This window comes from Chaetodon auriga, chromosome 3 (genome assembly GCF_051107435.1).
Source record: "Chaetodon auriga isolate fChaAug3 chromosome 3, fChaAug3.hap1, whole genome shotgun sequence".
Taxonomy (NCBI): domain Eukaryota; kingdom Metazoa; phylum Chordata; class Actinopteri; order Chaetodontiformes; family Chaetodontidae; genus Chaetodon; species Chaetodon auriga.
The window spans coordinates 13,022,945-13,045,203 of record NC_135076.1 but is presented as its reverse complement, the minus strand read 5'-3'; the positions used below and the strand labels follow the sequence as shown (position 1 = coordinate 13,045,203).

Below are 22,259 nucleotides of genomic sequence, written 5' to 3'. Positions count from 1 at the left end.
TGTTATAAAGCTCTGTATCTTCACGGTGAATGCCAGCATGTCAGAATTGTAATTTTAAGACGTCACATCAAGTCACATGGCTTTCTAATAACAAACTATGAAAGAAAACAGGCTGTTCTATAGCTGTTTTCAGAGATATCTCAGAGTTTTTTTTAATGCTTTTAATGTTTCATCATTCATCCTCTGTGATCTCTGATCTCAGGTGAAACGCGTGTCCAGAATTCTGAAGTTACTGTAATGGTTGTGGAGTATCACAGAATCTGTTAAAAGACAAAAAATAATTTTAAAGATAGTCACAGTCTTAAGGCAAACTGAAACTGTCTGAAATAGTGAGTCTAACCAACAATAGCATGAGTGACGGACATGAGGTAAACTAGTAGTTTTGGGAGAAGGTCCCCTCAGAGGAGCTTTCTGTACAAATGTTTGAGAACAAGAAGCAAGCACTGATTGGTATCAGGTCAAGTGGTCCTAATGACATTAAATCAGTGATCTTATCAGCCCTTAAAAGCCTGATCAGTGCATCCCTATTGATTACATTGGGAAGCTATTAGATCAAACCACAGAGCAGAATGCAGATTGATCAGTGCGGCTGCTGGGATAGCTTTGCCCTCTACTTGTGGCCACTGACAGCTGGTCAGTGGAGACACAGCACACTTGAACCAACTCCTCAATCAATCCTCCTCTTTCCCCTTTTCCTTTCATATCTCCTTCCTCCCTCCTTAATTGCTGCCCTCCTTACTTCCCAGTAACCTCTGCCACTACTTTTCTTCCCTCCGTGACCTTCTTTTCTACCTCCTTACTACTCTTCTCATCTTTCTCGGAGAATGACCCTCCCCTCATTGGACTCTGGACAATGCAGAGCAAATCACTTTCTGTACTCCGTGTACAAAATACTGCGGCTGTACCTCACAGAGAAGCAGGTCAGTGATGTGGAAAACCATGCACAGGGGGAACTTGGCAGTAAAGAGGGTGAGGAACCACTGGGAGGCGTACATGTGTGCCTCCAGGTTCAGCTCCTGGAAGTGGGACCACAGGTCTGGAAGCTGTTCCTGCGGGAGCAGATGGAAGAGCAGGGGAAACTTATGAGATAAAACAGCACTTACAAGAATATAAAGATATGACCTCGCTTGTCATTTCAATTTTACTTTATTTCATTTTCACTCATACTTTATTGAATCATGCCGTCTCACTGAGATGATAATCTCTTTCAAGAGAGGCCGAAGAACAAAGACAAGTTGAAAAACACCCATGACACAATTTAGTACCACGTCCCAGCTGCCAAACTGAGACGTTATTCATACATTACACACTGTTAAACTAAATGCATAAAAAGGAAAATTTATGATATTACACAAAGCTTTTAAACTACATTCACAAAATTGACATTCACAAATCTGTAATGAGGTGAGTGATTCTATGTTTGTAGAGCAATTTGTTTCATACAAAGTGTATGAGCGCCAGAATTCAGAACTGCCTGTGTTATATTATTCTCTGTACTTCATCATCTGAAGAGGGTTCCTCCATTTGTTCTTTTTCCCTACTTATTATTCCCTTTCCTCACTCTTGCTCTGGTTTATCTGTCTTTATACACTTCGGTTTTGGTACAATAAGATGGATGGATAAGAAGAATAAGAGGACAGCTGTAACTTTCAAGTTGAAAAATGTGCACGTGTGTCTTAGTGTTCATTTATGAACAGCGAATAAAGGATTCAATTAGCCAGACAGCCACCCAGTTTGGCAGCCGACACCATGCCACATGACACCTGACTGGATCAGATAGTGAGCTCCCACCTGTGCGCTAATAATTAGCAGTCAATGCTAACATCATTACATTGAGCGCATTTAGTCGATCCTAACTGAGTTGATCTTGATGCTGAGAGACGACTGCCTGCAGGGCCAGGATGGATTTCAGGGCCAAATTAAACTCTACTCAGCAAGTAGATTTAGGCTGTAATACCTGAGTGGGATGGGACTTTCAAAGCACCAGGATCATCAGCCTGAACAGACAGGAAGAATGCTCTTTAGCCTCCAGAGATGGCAAGTCTCACACAGACTTTGAATTATTTCTAATTATATTCTATTATATTTTGTGGCCAGAAACAAGTCAACAAGGTAACAACAAATGTGTTGTCCCCCACAGATGATGCAATCACTGGTAACATGCTCTACACATTTGAGCATGACCAAACTTTTCTTGCTTTTCTGGAAAATGCAAAAACATTTTGTCAGGCTATTTGTACTGTCTGCTGGTCTTTTCTTTTAAGTGGCACTCAGTATGAGTAACTGTCCAAACCTGCAATCACTCATTAACTAAATGAAACAGCCGAAGGGCCAGTCATTGTCAAGACAGTCAAAATGTTGGAAAATCATGTCTAGTCTAAATTAATGCTTCTTGAGACGAGTCTGTACAACAAGGACAGTCGGATGTGTGAGAGAATTTCATGGCATTTAAACTTATGAGGTAGACAAAATGACTGATTTAGCTTTTTTTAATTTTGAGCTGTAATTGCAGGGCCCCCCTCGGCCGAATCCTTTAAATTTCTGCCGCTAAGTAAGATGAGATTTATCATTTTCTTCAACTACGGCCAGAGGTGTGTAAATGTGTGCGTGTGATGAATGAACAATGAAAAGAAACAGAATCAATGAATACGCTGGGAGTGATTTGTTTAGTGAAGTGTTGGTTGCGAATGAGTTGCCAGTATGGGTCGGCTCCTTAAGTGAACAATGGGAGCGATTTCTGTTATTTTCGTTGCATTCTTAAAACCAAACAAGACAGAATAATAGGGTGATAATATAATGTATTTGTTATATATGATCCAGAAACATCTCACTTTGGTAAACACACTTCTGAATGTTGCTCCATTCGCCCAACATACAAAAACATAGTTCAGTATAAATAAACTGTTCAATACACGTGTAATAGTTCTTGATGTTTTGACATTATTTAAGGTTTTATGCAAAAAATAATGTAAAATTCTGGAAATGATAAAGTTCAGCATAATTATATCTAATAAGTGACATATGAGTGCATGTATTAATTTGGCTAAATTATAAAATCCAGAAGTGAACTGAAAGTGACAGCTCTCACTGCCGAGCTCAGCCAAATGATCGCTAAAAAGAGCTGGAATCACGAGACTTGTAGCCAAAACCTTATAGAGGGAGTAGGAAGTGGAAGCAGGAATTTCGAGAGCCTCTGACTCCATAAGGAAAATTCCTGTGAATTTTTCCCAAAGTCAATGTTCGTGAGCCACAGCTGAAGCACTTCTACGACTTGGATTGGCATGAAACTGTCCCAGTTAAATGATCAGTCCTTAAGATTAACAACTGTGCTGATAAAAAGTTGAAGCTTCAAGCCTGTGAGGGGACAAACGTCAAGGTAGACGCTAACTACGACTCTCAAAGTGCATTTTAGTGACAACCATTTGATCACAGAGCTTGAAATTCTGTTTAAGGCCACAGAAAGATAAAAACACAATCTGCATCTTAAATCACCTCAATTCTGGTTAATTTTTGGATCAATTCAGCAACAATGGCCCGACGTTTATCAGCTGCACAGACGAAATGCTTTAAATTCATGCTTGTTCTCCATGGCAACAGATGCTCATGGATATTGTAGTATTTATGCGAGTACGCATGTCCAAATGACAAACAAAGGATGGTTTCTCAAAAGAGAAGTTGAAATGATTCAAATTGGTGAGATGAGGAGAGTCCCATGTTTCTAAAATTGAAATGAGGCTATATAACAGGGAAAAACAACTGTATTTCATCCACCTGTCTCTCCATCCATCCATCCAGGCAGGGTTGTCCTCTCAGCATTATGTCGCTTTCCATTTGCATCGTAATATTCCATTGCATTTCAAATATTAAAAAACATTGCATCACTAACCTGCATCAGCCTCTCCAGCTGGTAGAACTTGCAGTGAAGATCTTCAAAGTTGTTTTTGTAGAGAGCTCTGAGGCCGTACTCATACATGATTTTCACCAACACAGAGAAGGCCTGTTCCTCAGGCATCTGAAAGCACATGGACAACCATAAACTACAGCGAAACTCTGCTCAGCTGGCTGTCCAAACTGTACGTCTGTAGCCACAAAGGAAACCAGGACAATTTGTTTGGCTCTCCAAACCACATTTGGCGGTCACAGAGTCGTCAAGAGAAGAAACAGACTGTTTTTTTGTTTGTTTGTTTGTTTTTTATCTCTATCTGCATTGTGTCTAGCTGCAGTAAGACACTGTGATGCTACCAGACCAGGGAAAACAAACGGCACGTTTTATTTTCTGACATTATTTGACTGGCTCTAAAAAAAGACCAAAGAACACAAAACGGAGACGGTGGAGGTGTGCATGACATGAAGGGACATACTTGAAGGTGTTCGCACATGCAAGCTGAAATATGAAATCTGTTTTTAAGTGAGTGCTTCACTGTCTTTGTGTGTATGAGTGAGTGTGTGATACTGGGATGAAAAAGCTTAAAACTGTGTCTGTGAGGGTTTATTTCTCCTCACATTGCACGCACACGCGCACACACACACACACACACACACACACACACACAGTGAGGTGATATTTAATCAGAGTGACAGTATGTGTTTGGGGCTGAATGGGCTCCTGCAGGTAAACCTGAACCCCTATTAATATTCCTGACATCTCCTCCATAACCTCTCCCTTCTTCCTCCTCCTCCTCTATAACCCGTCTGCCTCCTACTCCTGTATAACCTCTCTTTCTTTTACTGCTGCTGTCCCCTTTATCTCTCCCCTTCCTCCTCTCCACCTTTACAGCCTCCTCCATAACTTCCTCCTGTTTTCCTCCATTGTCTGCTCTCTTCTACTCCTGTCTCCCCTCTGCTGTACCTCATCATGTGTCTTCACTAAACTCGTCCATAGCTCTCCTCCATCTCCTCCAATCATCTCTCCTCACCCCACCTCCTCCTGACCTCTCTTCTCTTCTCTACTCTTCCTCCTCTTTAACCTCCGCTGCCCTTGACATTTGGACCTCAACCAAACTTCCACCACTCCCTCTCCTCCTTTTGGGACTCCCGCCTCCATCTTACTCCTCCATCTGTCTTTTAAAACATTCCCCAAACAGACAAGTTGCGACACACTTTGAACTAACAAGAAGCACTGAACAACAGAAAGAAAAGAAAAACAAATAAGCAGGGCGGGATATATCGAGCAGGGGTTCTTTAAGAGCTGTGTGTCTGTCAGTGACCTTGAAAATAAATGTGTGACAGCGAACGAGAGTCTGGTCCACCTCTTTCCCACTCCTCATTGTCTGCTACGGCTCTGTCTCAATGCTTTCTGCGTTACCTTGTTTCACACTCTCTCACTCCCTCTATTTATCCACATCATTCTGCTATTGACTGCTTTCATTCCACCGGTCAGCAACTTTCTTTTCAGCCAGTCATGTTTTATGTCTCTCTCTCCACTTCTATTTAGTCTCTTGGATTGTCTTAGTTCTGCTTTATTACAGTTAGCACAAGCTAACAGATGCAGTGAGGTGTAGATGCAGCTGCACGATGCTGACATATTTTCTTTGTTTGACCTTTTTGTTGCTGTCCTCAAACATAGTCTGTATTAGCACCAAGGTATGTGAATGTGCAAAAGTGAAAGGAATATGGAAAGTGCAAGCACATAATCCAAAATAAATTTAATCCAGCCACAACAAATTCACACAAGCAGAATTGGGCAAGAAGTAACTGAGAAAATCAATGTGAGAAATTAAATCTGTGAAATAAACCAGAGCTGAAAAATAGCCAAACAACAAACAACATTAATGTCTGAGCCAGAGTTATGTTAATGTTTGGCTAGCTAGCTACATCAATCTATACTCTCTGCAAGTTACACATCGCTCACAGTGTCCAGAGGGGTTTTCCTCTACCAAAAAATGTGTCTTCTTACCTCCTCCTCCTTCTCTTTGGTCACCATAAATTCAGCTATTGTCTTACGTTCCACTTTAAAGAGACGGGCACGGGTTCAAAATTCTGGGGAAAATGTTTAATAAGGACCTTCTGGCTAAGGGCAAAACACTAAGAGGTCCACCAACATCCACAAGGGAAAGGAGGACAAAATCCTTATGGTGATTTTATGCAGCTAACTTTTTAAGGCATCTGTACGGTGGCCGGGAGGTGCAAACCAACATTACAAAATCTGAGACAATTTAACATTTTGGAAAACAAATTAACAAGACGTGAAACACATTTACAAGTGCCGAGACAAATTTACAAGTGGCGAAACAAATTTACATTTCAGAAAACAAATTAACAAATACAATCTACTGGAAAGGGAACGTCCCAAATACGGGGTTGACCCGGAAGTGATAACGGGAGCGGGTCAGTTCGATTTGTTGATGTTTTCAATAGACGGAGATGGACAGAGACCGAGTCATGTTTTGCCTGTTTTGTGGCAAACACATGAGCCAATTAACACGGTTTTGTTTTTCGTGTACTGTATGCACTGCTCTAACATATCTGGTCCGCCGGTCTGGTCCATGCCTCTTAAACACTGTAACGACCGACCACACGAAAAACAAAACCGCGTTAATCGGCTCATATGTTGTCCACAAAATGGGCAAAACATGACTCGGTCTCTGTCCATCTCCGTCCATTGAAAATGTCAACAACTCGAATTGACCCGCTTCCGTTATCACTTCCGGGTCAACCCGGTATTTGGGACGTTCCCTTTCCGGTAGATTGTATTTGTTAATTTGTTTTCTGAAATGTAAATTTGTTTCGTCACTTGTAAATTTGTCTCGGCACTTGTAAAAGTGTTTCGTGTCTTGTTAATTTGTTTTCTGAAATGTAAATTTGTTTCGGGAATTGTAAATGTGTTATGGTAATGTAATGTTGTTTTATGATATGTAAAAATGTTTTCCAAAACGTAATTTTGTCTCACAGTTTGTAATGTTGGTTTGCACTTCCCGGCCACCGTACATCTGAGATGAAAAATTTATTTTACTTTTAGGCTTTATCAGTGATGTTGCTGAGAATGTACAGTACGTCTATGTACAGAAAGAAGACAACACAACAGCAAAATGGTTCATATTGTGTCACAGATGAATTGACTCAATGACTTTTTTGAGGGCATAGTCAGTGTTGTATCAAATTACATGAAGTGTTGTTTTGCTGAACCCAGGTCTGTAGGCATGTGTTTATGTATGGTATCTATCTATTCATGTACTGTCTTAACCATGAGAAGGCAAGCTGCATGGATGGATGGATGACGAGTCAACTCACGTGCAGCAGGAGAACAGCAGCGAGGAACGACTGGCCCTGGCAATAACCAATTTCCTCATCATAGACAGAGTAGGCCTGCCAGAGGGAGGGAGGGAGAGAGAGGGAGAGAGAGAGGGGGGGGGGGGGGGGGGGGGGGGGAAGAGAGAGTTTGGTTGGTCTATCAGCAAGCTATCAGAGGACACTGACATGAATCATGGTTGTTCACGATGTATGCAGAAATCTCAGATAGTTCACAGTCTTTGGACCTTAAAACCCGGTAAACACACTGAAAACATATCCAAAAAGCATGATGGCCAGGCACAACCATAACATCTTCTTCCTCCCCTTAAACACTGAGAGTCTTACATACACGTTATCACCACCATTGCAGATCATCTTTTTCATACCCATTTTTTACGCAGGTACATTTTATGGACACTTTTCTGTCACTTGTTATCTTACACTGTTAGTGTCACATTCACACTACAGCGCTGCATAGTTCAACCACAGTGTGATACAGTCACACCAGTCCAACTCCACTGGAGCAGACAGAGGATTTAGTGTCTTGTGCTTCAGTATTGAGGGATAATAATGCTGCTATAGTTACTTGCTATCTAATATAAGATACGGTAGCACGAGCAGAGCAGTAAATCTTGAGTCATCTCCAAAAATGTGTTTGTAGAGACCACATGGTACGGTTACATTTGTAATATGCTCAGGAAATTCAGCTACCTGTTCAGAGTCAAGAACAACTCATCTTTTACGCCATTTAATCTCAAAAGCTTAGTGCCTTGTTGATCTAGAGCATCAGCACATGTAGAGGACTTTTCCTAAGAGACAGTTTCTCTCCAGTACCAGCATTTTTTTTCTTTTTTCAGAGGATATTTCCCAGGGAAGTGTCTCTCTGTCTGTGCCTTTGGTAGTGTCAACCTTTATCTCTCTTCTCTCACTCTTTTCCCTCTCTATTAAGCATCTATTTGCTAAATGCTGAGCTGAAAACATAACACCAAAATTCTATGCACACTTTGAGAAAGACTCTCTGAGTCTTTGTGCAGCTGTGACTAAGGAACATTATTGTTCAGTCAATAAGAAATTATTTGACAAACAGAAAATGACCTATGACTATCAACTGGAAAATCTGGAAAACTTAATTTGACTAACACAGGCACGATCTCTGAAATGTGTCTATATCCACAAAGACTTATAAGAGTAGAGTTGGTGATCAGCAGTTACGGATTAACACTGTCATTCGTTAGGAGGCGTGCTTCAGGTCACATTTGAGAATCAGAGTCAGTATAGCCAAATATTCTCCAACGTAAGAAAGCTGGCTGGTTAGGTCATTAAAGTATGGAAGATCGACCACAGAGAGTAACCTTCAGATGACCGTTCGGGAGAGATGCGGTCTCAAAGCGGTTGGTAGTTGACACACCCCACCAATCATGCTAATGAGCAAACAGATAGACCTTTTCACAGTGTAAACAAGGATCCAGAGAGAGGCAAAAAGTGTCTAAAACCATCTGATCAACACTTTTCTTTTGTTAACTGTGGAGATGATGAAGACCACAGCACAAAGCTTTAACTCTTATCTGCCTGCATCCTTGCATGGCATACAGGCTGCTGGAAGAAAGAGATATATTAACACAGAACAGCATGTAATTTCAATACGGCATTGGAGGCATCAGAGCTAAGTGGGGCACCAAACAGGGCATAACATAACCCACCTCACCTGACCTCTATGTGTAACCTGGTGGGAAAAACCAGCAGTCCTGCAGCTCAAAATGTTTGCCAGGTCAGCAGCATCACAACTCAGCATGAACCCAGATATCCCATAAGCATACTCCCCTGTACAAATGTTGGGGTAGCTGTACACCTGATGGAGTGTTATGGTGTGTGAACATGAATGAAACACACGACTTAATCCATCCTCAACTCTTGTCTTTAATTCAGCACTTATCCAGAGCCACTTGAAATGATTAAGCTGGTAGTGGTTCAATATCTTCCTCAAAGATATTTTGACATTTATCTCAGCAGCAGTCAAACCAACATACATTGGGTTAAAAGATTCTTTCCCCCTTTCCATGCTTGAAAAATGAGTGCGGACATCCAGAGCTCCACTGCTGATCTGTTCAGCTAATTTGGGGTTTGATGTGGAGGTAATGGAGAAGTCTTGTGGAGCTGTCTGAAGTGTAATCTACAAGCTGACATGCTTGATGGAGTGTGGCATTCACATGTCCCCAACTTGGCTGGGAGAAGTGCATGCTGACAGATGGATGGGGGAGGTCCTGGTGGGTGAAATCTAAATTTGTTAGCCTGAGCAGATAATAGGCTCAGAGGGGTGGATTATTACAATCTATATGCCTAGTTTCTCAAAACCAATAAGCACATTTTTTTTGGTTTGTTTTTTTAATATGTCTATGTGTGTAAAAGTTTGGACAGAACTTCTTAGACAGTACAAATGTGTTAATTGTCATAGTGTAAAAGCAATAACGCAAGTGTGGGTTCCTCTGGGCTGGGCAAATGTGCAGCACTCTACCTACAATCCCAGAGCAATCTGTCAGGAATGATCACTACAAAAGGCAATAGGACTGTTTTGGTTCAATCAACCAGGGCATCCTAATGAAAATCTATGGATCACAGGTTGATCCTGAAACTGCCAATGGCACCATCAATGATAACCTGTGCTGTTAAAGTGTCCTTGAGCAAAAACAATGGATTTCTGAACACTGCACTCCAGAGAGGCATTTCACCAAATTGATAAATGATTAAAAGATATGGAAACGAGCTGAGAAGGATATTGTGCCACTGTTAAAAGAAAGCTAAGACCACATTATCATTGCAATGTTACTGGGAAACCTGGGCATTATGAACCAAGTTCAGGTTGTGTAGAAAAAAATGTAAGAAGTCATTTGAACCTCAGTTAAAATAGTGTAGAGCAAAAAATGTGTGTGCTTTTGATATTTCGATATTGTGTTATAATCTCATGTATTGCTTTTACGAATTGGCTCACATAATGAATAAATGTAGAAGTTCATATTCTTTCCTTGTTTTTAAGGTATTTTTACGCACTGTATGTCTGTATTAGAGGGACCACGGTAAAGAGATAACAGGAAATAAGGGCATGACATGCAGCAAAGGTTCCCAGCCGGATGGCGGCTCATGGCTGAAGCTTTAACCCTTGAGCCACCAAGGAATCCCATCCATAAACATCCTTTTTATGAAGTACTCAATCAGATAATGGGACACAAGAGAATACTGAAGTTTTGACTGGTTAGACTTTGCAGCCTGGGTTAGGGTTAGTTACTTCCTTGGTGTAAAAACAGCTTCTCAAATTTCTATTCTAACGATCCCTCTCGTCATTGTGTATATGATCAGGATGGTGGTCACCAGGATATGAGCCAGTATCCTGAATAATGTGTGCATGGAAACACTCAGTGATCACTGGGATACACAACATTAGGCTGGTTGATGAGGCGTTACCATGTTTGCTTTTCTTCACTTTCTTTCAGTTCTGTTTCAACAGAAACACTGAAGACATACTCTTTATCCATTTATCTGACAGTCACAGCTTTTGAATCCCCACACCAGCTGGCTGAATAATGCTCTCCTCTACCTCAAAACACACTGTCAGTGCGCCCTTGAGTGAGGCAGTTAGCCTCCTGACTGCTCCAACAAGCCGTCTGAGTGACTACCAGTAGATATGTATGAGGTTACACAGGTTGGCTGGAAGTGTGACTGAGTTAAAAGAATGGGGCAAATTATCAGCAAAAAAAGAGCACAGAGCTCAGGTGACCTTCCCCTCAGAGTAAAAGTTAGAAAACAAAAGACTCCCGGCTTAGTACTGAGTAGGATATGAAGATGAATATAATCTTTGTCCTGGATCCTCTGTGCCTGTAACCCACTCATGCCTCAAGATCCAACCAACCTTATCAGCAGCAAATCTACATGGATTTGCATACAAATGAAGGCTGGCTCGCCACTGACCTAGTTGGGTCCAGACCGGATGCTAACCCTTCCTGACAGGTTCTCCCAGAGCGCTGACTGGCCGTACTCTACTTTTGCAGTGCCAGGAAAAAAAAAGGAGCGAAAGTTCTACTTCATCATTCTAAAACAACCTTTGATTTGAATGAATACACAAAACCCTTCTGTGATATCCTTATTTGTGTTTCATGAACACACTCCTTTCATCTGACTGTGTTTTGTAGTCACAGATTTATGATTATTGCATAATTACTGAATGCAAGCTTTTTGCATCTGATTACTGTTTCAGTTGATTAGACTTTATAGAAAAGAGGTCTAATGACCAAAACATTCTACTAAAATCTACTTTGTGCTTGCAGATGAAAACAACCATTTTTCTATATGGAGAATCTCTGTTGGTGGTCAGGCCCCAGGTATGTATTTACAATTTCACTCCTCCTCCTCCTCCTCCTCAATGTTTACTTGAGTCTTACTTCAGTCTTCTTTGGTGGCGAATGGCAAACCAGCTTCGAGGTACATAACCACCAAGTAAGCCGATTGATGAGATTCTGCTGTTACTGAATACACTTGATCAGTGTAAGAAATGCTTGATAACACATTTAGTTTTTCTGTTTGTGACACAGCTGTTGGATATACTGTAAGGCAATGAAAAGATGGCTGTGCATAAGAAACCGCCTTGGTTGAGTTCACAGCTGCAGTCAAGCTACTAGGAGGACAGTGACAGAGATTAAGTCTGGCTTTAATACAGTGCAGTAGTGCTGACCTTGGCTTTTGTCTGAATAAAATGTACCGTGTGTCTTCACAGATAATTACCTCAGGATGTGAGTCCACTGGGACCGTCTCCTTACAGCCCATACTTTCCTCATTCATTATAATGGGAAGTAGGAACTGCTGCATGCTTTTTATGGTACCAGGCTTGTGACTGACCCACAAAAGGTCAGTGGGAAAGACTGCTCAATACTGTATGTTTAAGTTCATATAGGTGGTGTTAATATACCATGGTTGCATTTGGTATTATCCGTTGTTAAGAGGGTTTTTGCAAAGTGTCTCTCTAGTAAGGATGCATCAGCATAAGGTTTGCTAAATGCGTTCAAATCTATCAAATCACATCTATATGTTGTCAAACTGAAATTCTGGATCACCATAATAAATTATTGGAAAAACTACCCAAACTCACTCATAGCTACATCTAAAATATTTTAATGTGTGACTACCTTGATATCGTGCCCTTAGCCTTCTTGTCTCCAATATATTTGGCTGCCACTGTGACTGACAGCCAATAAATAATAGCAAGCAACAGAACTTGAAAACACTAAACTGTAATAGAAAACTGGTTGAATTTGGACAATGTTTTGAATTTAGTATACAGTCGTCTGCAAACTTAGGTTCCATCTCAACTAGACCTTAGAGAGTTAAAATAAGTATTCTGCAACTGAATGGTCTGTTTCTTGCTTAAAACCTTATAATCAGGGACCATTTTTGTTGGGTAATTTTAGAGAAATCTGCCACCTACAGAACAGATACCACATTTTTCCACTTAGAAAACTAGAAGAAAAGATCAGTGACGGTCCACTGAGCGGTGGGTATGTCCAGTATGTCATGTGTAGGAAGGGTTCCTGTTGATGTCTCAGTAAAGGCAGGCACTGTAAATCATATATTGTAGAGCCAACTTGAAATGCCAAGCTAATTCCTACTGAGCCTTGCCAGACCACAAAGAGTAAATAAATAAGTAAATAAATAAATAGATTATGTTCGAACACAGCATCAAAGAGTGCGTATCAAGCTTTGCCTTCTGTTCTAAGATGCCATGAAGAAAGTAAGGCAACATTGTATAATCCAGTGCTGGTTCTATGAAATTCATAATATCTGGATGTTACTGAGAGCCAATGTCATATCTCACCTTGCAGATCTTGTACAGTGAATCCTGTCCATCTCCGTCAGAGTCCTTGAAGTAGTCGTGTGCGGGGAAGGTGCGGTGGATGTCCCGGGTGATGACACCTTCCTGAGCGGAGTCCTGCAACACACATGGATTATACACTTCAGACAATAAACCACATTTAGAGTGCCTGATGTCCTGTTCATGAGTGAAGGTAGTGCAAGTTTACCCTGCTTATCCTGATTTATGTACTTATTTCCAAACAGATTCATGAGATGACAAGAACAGCAAAGAATGTTGCAACCCAACACAAACAACTTTTGACATTTTCACCGATCTTTCATGTCTTTTGTGTTTCTAGAAGTTCATATAGAGTTGAAAAGAAGGCAGTGTATTGCGCTGGGCTCAGAACACAGCTATGATACAAAGCAGCAACACAGCTATGACACTGTGTTTGTCCCATTCCTCCTGCAAGAGCACTCCCCAGGCCTCAGTCTCAGTCTGTGCTGTCTAATCCACAGCCAATGCTGTGTTCACACACATACCAAACACGCCTGCTTGTTTTCCTATGCGCGTCTCACTCACAAACACACATACTGTACATATGCAGGCACTCTGCTATTTCCGCCCCACACTTTCTTTTCTACGCACGCACACCATCACGCGCACACTGCAAACACGACCAGAGAGAAGACTGGCAGCACAGCATTCTCCAACAACTCACTGTAAGCTGCAGATAAACCAACCCTGCGCCTGACTGGCCTTGATGTGTGTTTGTGTGTATCGGGGAGAAAATGTGTGGGACTGTGTGTGAGAGCGAGTGTGAGTGAGAAATTTCATCTTGCTTGCTTCGTTCCTCTCCTTGTTTCCTGACAGTGGAGAGAAAAGAAGGAGGGAATTGAAGCTGGGAGTGTCTGACAGAGACGGGAGGCAGTTTGTTGCATGTTTGTGGAAAATACTGCAGCATATTATGCACATATGAGGGAAAGGTCTTGATCAGGAGGTCTCTTAGTGAGCCCACGTATTTCTGCAAGGACATTCCTCCACTGTGAAAGATAAAAGCCCAGCAAGTACTCACTCAACAGCTCAGGCCAGGGAGGAGACTGCTGCCCAATGATGGAAGGCTGTGTTTGTGTCATTGTTTACAGATTGGCACAACTTGATCACTTAGGTGACAGCCAAAGAAAAGATATCTTTTGGGGGGGTTCCCTGGCAGCCTATTGGTCAAGATGCCTTACCATGTAATTCTAACATCCCCGGTTTGACTCTGGTCGGGGACCTTTATCGCTGACTTTCTCTGTATATTTTCTCTCTGTCTCTACTATCACTGTCAGAGAAAAGCACAAAATGTTTACTTTACACAAAGGAAAGATTTCTTTAGGAAATACTGAACATTTCTGTTGACAGTCAGTGACCCTTAAACACACATTTACAGCTCCAACATCTGTAAATATGTATCTTTATATGACTTTTGACACATGCAGTTTTGGGTTAGCTGCCATCGATTTGATGAATAACAGAAAATTAATTGTCAAGGAGCCTAAATACTCTGGTTCCAGCTTCTCAAATGTTAATATTTGCCAGTTTTCTCAGTATTCTACTACTGAGCCTAGCAATTAATCATTTAAAGAAAATATTGTATGCAGATTAATGGCTAATGAATATAATCACTAGCTGCAGCCCCTTCAACTGGTTTGTACAGTGCTTTGACCCCTGGGCTGCCAGAGAGCCCAATGCCAATGTTTTTATTACATAAAACGTGCTACTTACAGTATTTGTGACTAATGTTAGATGGTAATTTTTATTACTTCTATGTTTTGTTGTAGTTTATTCTCATATGTTTTGTTTTGTTTTGTTTTAGTAAATTGAACATGGGAAGAAAAATCTAGTAAAGTAAAAGAAACCCAGCTACAACCAACAGCTTATGACAGAAGATGACTGTTAACGCCTGACTTACATTCACTCACTTGCTGTCACGTTCGTCTTTAGAAAAATAAATAAATAAAATAAATACATTAAAAAAACAGCCTGCAATGTAATAATAACAACCATTATTATGCACACATTACGTTTAATTTATCTCTACTGTACTTTGATATTTCAGGCAACAATTACCTGAATATAATTTCTTGTTTACCATGTTACCAGTATTCTACACACACACACACACGCACGCACGCACGCACACACACACACACACACACACACACACACACACACACACACACACACACACACACACACACACACACACACACACACACACACACACACACACACACACACACACCAAAGGGTTTGATGGAAGCTGCTGGCACAACTGTGTGTAATGCTTTAATGAGATTTGTAGTGTGGAGGTGGTGTGTCGTTCAGTGTATTATGTGTTGGAAATTGAACCAACAGTTTTTACATTGTGTTCCCTCTGAGCGCCCCCCCCCCCCCCAAAAAAAAAGGAAAAAAAAGATGCAGCCCTTCAGGAATGAAGGCAGCATTGTGTGACATGTTTTTTTCTAATGTGTTCATGGTTGTCTTAACCTGACAGCAAAACTGATTTCCTGAATGGGACCCATGAGATTGAGAAATTACATTTCAAACTTGTTTAATCGTATTCAAATGTAAAAGACTGAACATATATCTGGATGCGTTGTTTCTTGTGTTGAAAATGTATTTTTCTAAGACAGAAGTCGTTAACTTTGGTCATCTTTGATTTAGGGCATCTGTCAATGAATCAATTAGTTTATCAGCAGAAAATCAATTGGCACAATTTTAAGAACTTTTATCAGATCAGGTGATCAGGTCATTTTCAAGCAAATACTTCCTGCTTTCTCTGTCTCACGTGATCATAAACTGAATGTCGTTGTTTGAACTGTTACTTGGAAAAAACAAGCAATCCGATGGCTTGTTGCACTGATGTGAACTGTGACGTACATTTTGCACATTTTGCATTTCCTGACATTTAACAGTCAGTTGCAGTTACAGATTTGTTTTCATTGGCAATCAGCAATCAAACTGAAAAACAGTGGAGATGTTTCTTACAGCTGGTGGATGTTTTCCAACTTTTACTGTCTTCAGAAACGTAATGCGACCGGTGTTGAATATTTACAAGGTGTGGTGAGAACAGGGGGTACAGGACGCCACACACACAACTAATTATTAATTACACAGCAAGTAAAAACATTACTTTTAAAATAATTACCCACCAATGATTTATGCATTACTTTTTACGAGCTAGCCCATCAATCACAAACACATTTATGACAATGTAATTACCATGGCAACATCAGGGAAGACCAGGAAGAATCTGTTTGACAGTGAAAGTAGTAAACACTTTGATTTAATAAACCATGCATGCCTCTGCTAATTAACAGCCTCATTACTCAAAAAACCCCACAAAAATGAGGAGAGGACGTCCTCTATTCTGCTTAATCTCCCTCCTTCTTGTCTTGAACGCTTTCTTCCTCTTCTCTTCAATTTTCCACGGCATATTTGCTTCTCTCCTTGAATTCTTTACTCCCATCTTTTTTATTCCTCCTCACTTACCCCCTCTCGTTCAGTATTTCCATATTCTCCCCTCTTTTCTGCTTCATCTGCTACTGCGCCACCTTCTACTGCTTTCTCTATTTCCTTCTCTCTTCCTTATATACTTTCATCTCCTCTTTCTCCTTTCTCTCTTTCCTACTTCATTTCCTTTCCTTCCTTCCTCTCCTTACACCTCCATGTGTCCTCCAAAATATTTGCCTCATCTCCTCTCACGTTCGATGCAGAAAGCAAGCATGCAAAGACGTTTAAGCCCTGTGGTCTCGGTGTGCAGGCTTACAAGACCAGCCCTTTCTCTGACAGTGATTTCTTACATATTTCATGCGGCAATACTCTCTTCCTCCTATAAAATTAAAAGAACGCTGGTTTTATCTGTGACACCAGAATTTGTTCAGGAGTCCTGCTAAGCTGAGAGGAAAAAAGCACACACTGTACACACAGAGATAAGTGCATATAGTGTGTGTGTAGAGTTGACTAGGTCTAATGCAATGTGCCATATTTGACGGTGATTTTTGATATTTCAAAAAATGAAATAGTAAAATGAAAGTTATAATCTCGAAGATTTTCATTTAAATACATTTCTCTGAAGGCATCTATTGTAGAATGAGGTAACACACTGTTGACTGAGCCTATGGCTCACTGATGAAAGTATTGCAATATTTACATATTTGCAGTATTATGAACTGCGTGTCGGTTCAAAATACCTGCAAACAATCCTGTATTAAGTTCCTGGTAATGCACGCGGAACATTTCCCACTGCTTAAAAGCAGTTAAAAGCATTTAACTGGGCAAACATGAGCTGACTTTCTTATGAAGTAGTTACAGGAAACGCAGCATATTTGTCAGTGAGCCTTGCAATTATGGCTATTGTTCATCAAAAATGCATCTACAAAACAAGACAGTGGTTATTTTCAGCATTTTTTGACAGCAGATTGAAATATTGCAGGGTGTAATGGAGCAAGAAGGAGCAGCCACAGTGAGCAGTTAGATGAAGAGCTGCAGACGACAGGCTGCACACCTCCAACTTCTCAGTGAGCTTACAAAATCCTTTCAGTTTCATTGCATCCTCCTGTGCACATACTCTTACTGTGCGCAGTTCTCACAGATCACGGTTGCCTCCACAATGATGGAAAAACGCCAATTATTGCCTGACTCCTTTATCAATTAATTAATTAATCTGACAACACTCTGTAGGGTAGAGAGAGTAAATTGTAGCACTACAGCATCCAACTTGCACTATGTTCAGTAGAGCACAACTCAAAATGACAATGCAAATTTGTTTAGCTACAGTCGCTGTCATCTCATTTCATTTTGTTTTATGGTGAACTCTCTCTTAAATTCACTGCAGACCGGAGCTGATTAGTGTACACATTTCTTTGCGACCTGCTTGCTGGAACAAGAGTTACTGTATATGATGCTTATTTGGATGGAGGCTGAGGTGTGTGGATGAGCGTGTATGATGAGGCTGGCAGCTCTTTGATCTCTGCAGGGAGGCTGAGGTGTTCAGGAGGAACTGCACCCTCATCAGCTGCATCAGTTCTTGTCACAACGCCCCAGTTCAACATCCCTGCTGTACACTGTTTTTACAAACACAAAACAAACAGAATAGTCCCTATTTGGCACCCTATAACCTTAATTCTGTGAGCACAGGTCTCTCCAATAGGATCTGCAGGTCTCATTCCTGCACTGAAGATTTGCATGTACTCGTTTGGATAATCAGGGCAGACCCACTGATTCCTCCCAGTAACAGATGTCAAATCCTAACTAGGTCAGTGGACCCTATCTGTATGTATGACCCTGTACTAAGGTTATATCAGGTGGTTTGTTATCAGGCTCTCTAGGTTTAACGGGGCAAACCCAGACGTCTACTCTTCTTGTCTTAGGCAGAGAGTTCAACACCGTAAGGCACCACCAGCTCATCATCCTCTGAAGCTGAAGAGGAAGCTAGATGTGGCCATTGACTGCACCAGTGTTAAAAGCAGTACGCTAAACATCACTGCCGCTATCGCCATCATCCAAAGAATCTTTAGCCTGAATATCCTTCCACTGCTGCCACGGGTGAATTAATGGAACAGACAGTCAGGGGGATCCAGAAGGCTGTTGTGTTTGTTCCATTTCCAGACAGGGATAAGAGAAGGACAGGGGATCTGTGGCTGCGATAAGACCATGGTAGGAGAGGCAGCATCATATCTGAAGAAAAGACAAGCTATCCTTAACTGCAGGTAATGCTCTTGATTTTCATGTTGATCTTTTAGTTGCAGAAAGGAAGTGGATGGCGGTGTGGGTTTTCACGATTTACACAACCGGTAACAGGATGGATTGCTGAATTCTTCCTGGTTGGCTAAACCAGTACATGCAAATTTCATTAAGCGGCTTCACGGGAGTAAAAAGGCCAGTCAACAGAGCCTGTTACACTGTAAAGCCTGTGTGAAGCAGAGCTATATACGCATATTCATGAGGGCATGCACTATAGTGAGCATACATGCATGCAAATGTACACTGATGAATGCATGAAAGCACAAATGTCAGTGCAGCAAAGTACATTCAAACACGCATCCAATCAACTTTTGCTCACACACAAACACAAAGATATGATCTGCATGCTGAAACTATTTGAGCAAAACAAATATATGAATGCTGGCCCACATACATACACTTCCCCCTTTCACCTGTGCAAAAATAAGCAGGAATGTTACACATCAGCACGGACCCATCCAGCATTTTGCAGATGACATGTTAAATACGAAGAGATTAAAAAAGCATTAGCACAGGCAGGAGGATTACATCAACACTGTCCACCATCAGTCTGAATCCAGCGCTCTGCGTGTGTGAGTCGATGTTTGTATTCTTCAGTATTTCACGCACCCATTAGATTTATCCTCTGGTGGCTTTTAAACTGACTGACTGAAGGCAGAAAAAGAAGACAGGAAAGGAGATGGAAAAAGGAGAGAAGGAGTCTGAGAAGAGAAAGGAGGGAAGACAGAGAGACAGAGACAGATCAAGATAGATAACAGAGAGAGAGGGAGACAGATTGAGACAGAAGCCGAAAAAGAGAGCGATAAAGAGAGGGGAGAGAGATAGTATGTACAAAGAGGGGAATGAGAGGCTTCCTCTAATTGTAGCCTGGGGGCTTGTTGGGCAGACATTCCATTACTCAGACCTCACCGACAGGTAACCTACTTAACACGCGCAGCTAAAAATAAAAACTGCTGATGTGTCCAAACCGGCACTCCACCTCCACATCCATCTACATCCATAAGCATTTCATTTAACCATACTGGCCCGAGTGGTGGAAGCTGCCACAGGCTCACAGACTGTGGCAGCCATACAGCAGCAACAGTGTCCACGCAGTCAAACTAGCTGTAGATTTATAAACTCATTCACTGCTTTAGATGTGCAGATTTGTTATGATGTAATGTTCTGCATAAATGCAACACATAAAATGCATTACAGAGTACATTAGATTATACTACATCATACTGGATAATGAATGGCTTGACCTTCAAATATGTTTACATCCTGTTTTGACTGGTTTATTGGACTCTGCAGTGCTCTTTTCTTTATATAAGCTCCTCAGTCCAACTTATAATCATATCTTTCAAATCAAATTCATTCAAAAATGTCCATACGTGTTGCCCCCTCTCAGGCCATTTGCTGCCATTTCGGCCAACAAATGACCTGAGATTTGATCTCTGGAAATTTTAACTTCAAGGTTATTAGTATAGCACATTTTCATGCTCATGCAGTTCAGTCAGAGCTGCACAATGCAACACGCTATGAAAAAAAAATCGGTCTGTGCTATGAATGAAATACCATAGTGGCTCCCGTGCAATGCAGCTTTGAGATAAGTGTCTTGACACTCTAAAAGGAAGCGATATTAGTGTGAACATAAATGATTTACTGCTGCATGTTTATACAAGAGAGATGAATGATACAAATTTAGCTCTAATCTCATAAGAAAGAATAAAATGGTTGATGATGATAGATATCATTGTCTGCATCTTACTGATATGTTACTTTAATAAAAATGTTAATCTGTTTTCTTTCTTTACCAGTTACACATTTGCTTAATCTACTATCAGGACAGTCGATTAACTATATGTTACCTTAACAAAAGGATAACTTGTTGTGATCTGAGACAGATGAAACACTGCTGAATGAAAATTTAAGAAGAACGCTGAAAAGGGATTTCCCCTCGCTAACATTCGAAGAGGAACGGCAGCTCTCATCCTGTTGCTGGTGCAGGGAGGCTCCAGAAAGGACTTGAGGAGATGACCCTTAAATAATGAGTCCTTTTATTAAGTGTCCTCAGACACTAGTTGAGACAAAGATCTGAATGTGTTGCATTGGATTCTAGTTGTTAGTCATTGCACTGCTTCCCATGTCTGTCTGTGTAAATCACTAATAAGAAATAAGTAAGTATAAGTATGATCAATAAGAATTTACTATCAGCCTTATTGTGTGTATGATGATATAAACTTTATAAAAGGCTGCGCTCAGCTACAGAAGCAGTGTCGAAACACTTAAATCATTGGTCTACTGACAGGAAATCAATCGTCAAGAATTTTGATAGCTGAGTAATTGTTTAGTCATTCATCAAGTAATGCCCCCAGAAATGTTTCATTGAGGTGCCTAGATGGGGGTCGAGGGATCAGAATGTGATGCTATAACAGATGTGGCCCCCCCGACCACCCCTTGATGATGCCACTGTCATCAACAAAAAGTACCTAATAATGACTGGTTTAAGATTAAAGTAACAGATTGACTGATAGTGGAAATAATCCTAGGTTGCAGTCCTTAAACAACAAAACACATATGCACACAATAATGATAAGATAAATAAATGACTATATGAGGATGCTAAACTGACTAAAAATGTCCTGAGGTTGCCTTTAAATGAAAGCACCGTCTGATGCAAGTCACAGATCACCAGTTAAATATTTGTGTTGCAATTTCGGTTCTAGTTACAGCTATGGGAAAGAACACGCTCCGTTGTCTGAAACTAAGCTGCATCTGCTGCCATACTAGTAGAGGAAAGCAGTAAAAGGGCAGATGCTTGATGGGGGATGTTTGAAATGTTAATCACTGCCTAGGGAACTGTGTGTTCATTTATATTAAGCTTGAGGGCAATACGAGCAAACATGTCATTTTACGATAAAATCAATTCATTCAGAGGTTGGTAGAGCTGAGCTGACACTGGAGTTGTTTCATGTCAAGTGTGCAAGTCCGCAGCTGACAGGTTAAGTCCTCTGTCCACTTATTGTTTACCTTGCTGGCTATTAGTCTCTGTTCGCTTCCCTCGGTCTCTATAGGGAGGTAAGATGAAACCAGGGACCTGAAGGGCCACTGGTCACTCATCTGGGGCTAGCTGACATTGGTGAATAGTGACCTTGGTGAAGTTCAGTCATGCCGTCCCGCTGTGAGTGTCCAGCGTATCAGGTAGACAGGTCGAGTTTTTCCAGTGAAAGAATATCGTGCTGTAGCCACACTGGATTTAATACTACAGTGTACTGTGGTACAGTATCAGGAGTCAGTCAGCCTGTCCCTAATCAGGGGAAAAGAGAGCAGACATTTGCACTTTTCAAGGCAGCAAAACATACCTCAAGAACAGTAACAACCTCATATCGCTCCTTATCAGCAGTGCATAAACATGACACAA

The 22,259-nt window shown here is 41.1% G+C and overlaps 1 protein-coding gene across 4 annotated transcripts in view; it reads right to left on the bottom strand.

The window, feature by feature from the left end:
* Positions 1–22,259, bottom strand: part of rabgap1l (RAB GTPase activating protein 1-like) — a 115,514-nt gene that overhangs the window by 32,373 nt on the left and 60,882 nt on the right. For all 4 annotated transcript variants that reach the window (XR_013076635.1, XM_076724795.1, XM_076724815.1 and 1 more), the window contains 4 exons: positions 13,088–13,201; positions 7,231–7,305; positions 3,887–4,012; positions 906–1,049 (listed from right to left, as the gene is read on the bottom strand). Coding sequence is in view for 3 of the 4 variants with exons in the window: in XM_076724795.1 (XP_076580910.1) it covers positions 906–1,049; positions 3,887–4,012; positions 7,231–7,305; positions 13,088–13,201 (459 nt within the window). In the remaining variant the exon portion in view is untranslated. The remainder of the gene's footprint in view (positions 1–905; positions 1,050–3,886; positions 4,013–7,230; positions 7,306–13,087; positions 13,202–22,259) is intronic.